The 7,549-nt window shown below is 38.6% G+C and overlaps 1 protein-coding gene across 1 annotated transcript in view; it reads left to right on the top strand.

The window, feature by feature from the left end:
* The window catches only part of LOC102838440 (synaptotagmin-1-like), a 329,110-nt gene that overhangs the window by 166,257 nt on the left and 155,304 nt on the right, over positions 1-7,549 (top strand). Inside the window, exon 6 of the mRNA XM_006876697.1 lies at positions 7,432-7,549. Within this exon, the coding sequence (XP_006876759.1) occupies positions 7,432-7,549 (118 nt within the window). The remainder of the gene's footprint in view (positions 1-7,431) is intronic.

Here is a 7,549-nt window from a genome sequence, read left to right as displayed (position 1 = left end):
GATATTTTTTAAAGTCTTAAATTTTTATAAGAATAAGCAATAAAATGATACCAGAAGAAATATTAGTTATGATATTTCTTTGTTTAAAGCAATTGATATGCCCCTAAATTAATTGTGAAATTAGGTTATGGATCATCAGGAGAGGTGTCATTTAAGAGGGAGCAGTTGTGTCTACAATGTCTAATTAGATCTGTTAGAGTAACCTGATTCTGCAAAACAATGTGTTCCCCAGGGAAGCTACTATGAAGAATAGACAGAGTCCTGTAAATGGAAACCTCCACCTAATGAGCATATTTGAGCAGCGATTTTGTTCATTTATATTGTTCTTGTCTTATAAAGTTCAGATGAATCTGTCCATATTGTGTATTAATTTCTGTGATAGTGACTCCCATGTTGTATTTTCAAAGACTGTGGAAGGAAATTTATTCCAGTAGTTTCTCGTGATGTATAATTTAATTTCTAGAGGTAAGTGGGCACATCAGGTGAATTTGGTACATTATAAATAACTCTTATTATCTACACTAATATGAGGGAGCTATGACCTAAATTGTTCAAAATAGGGGTGTTATCTAAAATTCTCTTTGTTTCATATTGAAAATGTGTGGAGAGTGATAATCTAGATGAGGATCCTATTTTCAAGGTGTTTACACTTTTGAAGGAGAATTAAGACATGTGCACAATTTGACACACACACCCTTCCACCCCCCCCAAAAAAAGGATCTTGACAACATAAGTTATATAAAAGTAAGATGCTTTGGAAATTCAAAAAATGAAAAAAATTGGGGTTATAAACAGATGTGATAATGTTTCCAACAGAGCATTTCTGGAGCAGAATGAGACACCATTTTACACAAATACACACTCACACATATGTTGGATATACTAATTCATCAATTAACTCTATTTGTGCCACTGTAGGATAAGCACTGGACTGCTGGATAAACAACATGGGGAACATGTCTGACTTCCCCTGGCTTCACAAAAAGGGAAAGAGAATCAAACTCAATTATCAGCCCATGGCCAATTCCTATGAAGCAGAAGTCAGACATACTTCCCCACCCTACAACCTTCTTTTCCCTTTTCTGACACCAGCCATCCCTCCCACAGCATTCTCTACTTCATATCTGGGTTTAAGAATCCATTGCAATGGCCACACAGAACTCATAATAGTACTCAAAATTACGGAGTTTATTAAGGAAGTGAGCAGGGTACAATTGAGGATCAAAACCAACTCAGGATGCAGCAGTTCTCTAGTCATGAACACCTCTTCTCTGCCATAGTGCACACATGCCTCACTCTTCTCTTTGGCTTCTCAGTCATGCAGTCCCTTGGCCTCTGCCCTGCTTGGGCACATGTTACAAAGTTCTTTTAGCCAGGCTATGAAATACCCAAAGGACACATCCTGAAAGCCAGTCTCTATCTGTGGGTACTCAGCTTTACTCAGTCAACGGGCCTGGAGCCCAAAGCTTCTCTGTCTATCCATGCCGCCATCTCAGTCATTGCCTCTACAGTCATCACTTTTCTAGGTAGGAATCTCACACTCTACTCATGTTCTTCCTTCTTGATGGGATCTTCTGTTCATTCTTCTGAGATGGCGCCTTTTAAACCTAGCTGTATGGCAAAACTAACCAGCTCTGGCCTTAGTGTCCTGTATACCTTGTTTGGTTGGTCCCACCCAATCATTTAGAGGGAATTAAGATGACATTGGATAGAAAAGCCATATCAAGTAAATTCAAAGTACATCAACTGCTAACCAAGAGACAGTTCAAACCCACCAGTCACCCCTTGGAAACCCTATATAGGGTCGCTATACATTGTAATTAACTCAACTAACTTAATAACAATGATTAACATTTTTAGAATATTCGTACTTTACTTAACAGCAGAATATACACTGTTCTCAAGTGCATGTGGAACGTTTACCAAGATAGATTATATGTGGGCCATGCAACACAAACCCTCTGCCACTGTCAATTCTGATGTATAATGTATAATGTATAGAGTTTCGAAGGCTGTAAATCTTTACTGGAGCAGAAAACATCCATCATCTTTCTGCAGAGAAGTAGCTGGTGGGTCTGAACTGCCAACTTTTTGATTAGCAGTCCAGTGCTTATCCTACAGTGCCACAAATAAGCAAATTTAAAAGAATATAAACCTGCAGACCCCAGAGGCAGGACTTGATGGCAGACTAGGCAGAAAGGCTGTGCAGCTCTCCACCAGTAAAAACACAGAATACCAGACAAAACAAGTTCAAAGGATAGTCCCGGAATTCTGAACTTCAGATAAAGGGACAAATGTTGTTGTTGTTGTTGTTGTTGTTGTTAAGTGCCGTCGAGTCGGTTCCGACCCATAGCGACCCTGTATAGGGTTTCCAAGGGTGTAAATCTTTATGGGAGTAGAAAGCCTCATCTTTCTCCCGCGGAGCAGCTGGTAGTTTCGAACTGCTGACCTTAAGGTTCACAGCCCGATTCGTAACCACTACGCTACCAGAGCTCCTTAAAGGGACAAATAAGGGGATCTAATTCTTACTGGGAGTAATATTTGGAGCAGAAGCAAGAAAGGAGGTGGCTTCTGATTGGCAGCTACCAACAAGTCCTAGTGCAAACATTTTGAATGGGAGTGTGCAGACAGAGGGTCAAGTGAGCACTCCCATCACAGAGGCCTGATGGATAGGCAGAGATAAAGATGGGAGCATCCTTTTTTTGTTCTTTTATTTTCCTTCTTCTACCTACCTTCACTCTGGGGACCAGAGGGCATACTTGAACAAGTGGACAAAGAATCAAAGAAGGGGAACAAGTCAAGAAGACGTGCTTGACAGCAGGAGTGTTTTTCAAAGAGGGATGGGTTAGCCCAACGGACTTGGAGGAAGGTGGTGGGGGGGGGCTGGGAGAAAAAGGTAAAAAATAATGAGTTATATCATAAGGCACAACAGACAATGAGAATGTCTTGAAATTTCTCAGGGAGCTTTGAAGGCAAAAAGCCAAAAAGTGGCAGTAAAATCTAACTCATACTTTGCCACAGTTTTATTTTTGTTTTTGTTGAGATTTTGGACTTTAGTATCTAGTCTGTTTTTATCAGACCCCCTTTTGTCTTTGGGGGTGGAGGTGGGGACTCTTTCTCTTCTTGTCTTACCGAACAAGAGACAGCAGTTGCTACCATACAACCAAGCTACAATCACACCATTGGGCAAGACCCAATACCAGATGACAACACCAGAGCAGTGTAAGCAATCAACACCTGCTAAAAACACTCTGAATTGAGCAGTAAGAGAAGTGAAAAGAAAAGCCCATCTCCTGATCACATCTCCCAGGAGACAATTGGAGAGAGCTTAGGAATACACCAACATTCATTCATTTAATTATTACAAATACAACAATACCACAATGCCTAAAAAGCAATAGAAAATTTCTGCTCACAAGCAGAAACAAGACAGAGTAGAACAAACAAATGAACAAAAGGTAGAATTTGCATTGGAAGGAGTGCAGGCTTTGGAACTGCCTGAAAATAATTTAAAATGATACTGAGGTGCGTCCAAATGTTCCACAAAAAAGTTGAGGAAAACACTATAGGAACAATCAAGTAAAATAGATTAAGCATTAGAGACAATACAAATCTTGCAAAAAGAGGTCAGGACACGCAATACTAAAATATCAGAAATAGACAATACATTGAAAAGGCAAAGGAGTTGAAGAGATGGAAGCCAGAATCATCAAGCTTAAAGAGAAATCTCTCAATACTGCTAAGACAGAAAAACTACCAGAAAAAATAATGAAAAAAATCTGAAGAAAGCATAAGACTCATGTGGGACAACTTGAAGAGGAATTACCTACGGGTGATTGGAGTCCCAGAACAGGAAGAATCAAAGAAAACCACAGAGGAGATAGTTGAAGAGCTGCTGGATGGAAATTTCCTTAACATCCTGAAAGACAAGAAGTTGAAAATAACAAGGCAAGATAGGCCCCAAAAGAAAATCACCAAGACATATCATAATGAAACTCTCCAAAGTCATAGACAAGGAAAGAGTCCTAAAAGCAACTTGGGGAAATTTGTCAATCAAATATGACCGTGAACAGAATATTCCAGGATAAACAGAACTTAAGGGACTTTGTAAAATCCAAACCAGCCCTTCACAACATACTAACAGGAGTTCTTTGGACTGAGAACCAACAAGAGCAGACAACAACCAGAGATTAACGTAGATGGCAATACCACCCAAAAATCAGTCGAGAGATGAAAGAGTCCAGAGCAAAACAGAACTACAAGAATTAAATCAGAGGATCTGGGAGGTCAGTCTGTGACCAAAATAACTACAACGAGAAGAAAAAGGAAAAAATATAGGAACATAGATCCAGGTGGTAAGGAGGTCAGTTAGACTTCAGGATAAAACAGACTGCTTTAAATGAAGGAAAAAGTGAATAGAATATAGGATAACCTCAAAGAAAATTAATACTTCACAAGGAAATACCAAGGAAAGGAAAATCCAAGAAGAACATGGAATCATTAAAACTGTTGAGCAACTGACAAGATAAAGCACACACATAAAAATGACCTCAGCACAGGAAGGCATGCAGAACTAGAAAACCAGCAACACCACATAAACAAATAAGAAATAATGACAGCAATTAATTCATACCTGTAGATAATTACACTGAATATCAGTGGATTAAATACACCAGTCAAGAGACAGTAGCAGAATGGATAAGAAAACAAGGTCCTTCAATATGCTGTCTCCAAGAAACATGCCTAACACACAAAGAAAAAATAGATACAAAACTAAAGGGTGGAAAAAAATATATCAAACTAATTTTCATCAAAAACAAGCAAAAGTGGCAATACTAATCTCTGATAAAATTAACTTTTAAGGCAAGAACCAGCATAAGAGACCAAAAAGGACATTATCTCATTATTAAAGGATCAATTGAACAAGAGGACATAACCATAATAAATATCTATGCTCCAATGAAAGAACCACAAAATACATAAAGGAAGTCCTAATAGAATGGAAGAAAGAAATAAAACAAATCTAAGACCTGGTGTGGCGCTGTGGGTTAATGCACCAGACTGCAAAGCCATTTGAACTTTAAGGTCAGTGGTTCAAGCTCACCAGCTGCTCCTCAGAAACCCTGTAGAAGGTTGCTATGGGTCAGAATCGACTCAACGGTACTTAGCAACACCAAGATAATAATGGTGTGGCACTGTGGGTTAATGCATGAGACTGCAAATCCATTTGAACTGTAAGGTCGGTGGTTCAAGCTCACCAGCTGCTCCTCGGAAACCCTAAACAGGGTCGCTATGGGTCAGAACTGACTCAAAGGCACTTAACAACAGGATAATAATGGGAGATTTTAATACACCACTTTTGAAAAAGGACAGAACAACCAGGAAGGAACTCAACAAAGACACAGAGGACCTAAAATCACAATTAACCAAGTTGACCTCATAGCTGTGTACAGAGCACCATAATGTGATACTTCATTAGTAACACCTGGAGAGTGAGACACCTGAGCAAAGAACTGCCATGGGTACATGGTGAGAAAAGCTAAAGTTGCATCTGTCATCATTTTAAATTCTGAGTCAGTTGTTCAAACTTGTCTGCTTACAGAACTGGTCACTATTCTTTGGGCCTGACATATGGAATCAATTAAAAAAACATTGAGCTTGTAGGGTATTCTCTTTGGTTGGTTGATGATTCATGGAAGGGATTGTAACCATAGCAATGAAACGATATACTATAGGATGAATGTAAAACTAATGTTCTCCCATGTAAACTATCACATAATTCACAATAAAACATAATAATAATTTTAAAAGGTCAAAAAAATTTGAGACTAGATGATTCCTTGCTTTATATTACTATGTGATTCCATTTCCAACTTTCTCTCTGATTTCTATAACATAAAATAAGGATAAAAGAAATTTAGATCTCTCACTTGAAGTGAATAAAACTAAAATTATCAATATATTATAATATACTTTGTTGCATTTCAGCTATTAAAAATTCAAGGAATTTATCATCAATAAATACAAATTAATGGAACACAGATGAAATCTTTTTTTCACACTCCAAAAATAAACAAAGAATTAGTCAATGTAGACAACCCAAGGGGTACACAGTGGGTTGCCAACCACAAGGTCAGCAGTTTGAATCCACCAGTTTCTCCACAGGAAAAAGACGAGTCTTCCTGCTCCCTATAAAGATTGACAGTGTACGAAACCATATATAAGGTCACTATGAGTCTGAACTGACTCAACGGCACACAACCACTACCACCACAAATAAATTATGAAGTTTGCATATAGACTCACTGTGCTATTTAGAATGCAAAATCTCTAGGAAAGTCAACTTGATCTCTTTTTCTGTATTGCTAAATTACATATTTATTTCAGTAAGTGTTAAAATAATTGATGAACATTGTAGAAAACGAAAAGTCATATTGGCCTCAGAATCTGTCTAACTTCAGGAGAGATAATGCAAATCATGAAAAGCACAAGACTAGTCCTATGAGGTGGTAAACATATCTCTACTCTGCAACCTTTTTACTAAGTCTTAAACCAGCCATCCATCCCTTAGCACTCTACTTTTCTGATGGGTTCAATAATATTCCTTTGCAGTGACCAGTCAGAACTCACAGACAATACTTAAAACTAAGTGATTTATTAAGAAAGCAACAGAGGACAACTCAGGATCAGTATCATCAGACTAGAACTTCGATTCAGAATCAGAAAACATGTAGACAAAGTCTCCCTTCTTTAGCGTCTCTAAACCCTAAAGACCTCAGCTCTCTTTGGGCAGGTTCCTCTTGACCCCTCAGGCCAGGCTTCTTTTGGCCCTATGTCTTTCACCACCAGCACTGTCAATCGGCCCTTTCCAGGTCTGTCCCCATCATCAGTGCCATAGTCCTTGATCTGGGTAACAGCTCTTTTAGTCTCAAAATACTCTGTGGGACTGACTACTTAAATATACAAACTTGTTGTCAATTTCAAGGCCTGGCATTCCTACCCAGGCCACAAATGGACCAATGTCCTCTTGGTAGGCCACAAAAACTTCATTTGCATAGAGACTATAATTTACCTCATTTGCATAGTCTATTGATCTTTCCCTGCAAGGTGCATGCGAATCACAGGGCAGACTGCACTAAGGACTACACAAAAAGTATCAAACCAAATTGTTTTCACCTTGCACAAGAAATGTCAAATTAACCTGGACAAAAGTGACAAACCTAAGTTAGAAAACTAGGGCAAAGGTAACATCTCCAAGTTTAGGGGGGAAATCTCTCTAAATTGTTTTTCAAAGAGCCAAGGCAAAAGAACCAAAGCAAAAGGCTACATAAAGGAACTAATTTCTTCACAATTACAGTCATTCTTGATGATATTTTGGTGAATAAAAGTCTACTTGATTCTTTGTTAATACATTCTTATTGGTTTTTATAGCAAGAGAAATTGGGTGATATCTGCTTCTCCCTTCGCTATGTTCCGACTGCTGGTAAACTGACCGTTGTCATTCTGGAGGCGAAGAACCTGAAGAAAATGGATGTGGGTGGCTTATCTG

Source organism: Chrysochloris asiatica, unplaced genomic scaffold (assembly GCF_000296735.1).
Source record: "Chrysochloris asiatica unplaced genomic scaffold, ChrAsi1.0 scaffold00406, whole genome shotgun sequence".
Taxonomy (NCBI): domain Eukaryota; kingdom Metazoa; phylum Chordata; class Mammalia; order Afrosoricida; family Chrysochloridae; genus Chrysochloris; species Chrysochloris asiatica.
Note: the sequence above shows the minus strand (reverse complement) of the source record. Positions and strands in the feature narration are given on the sequence as shown.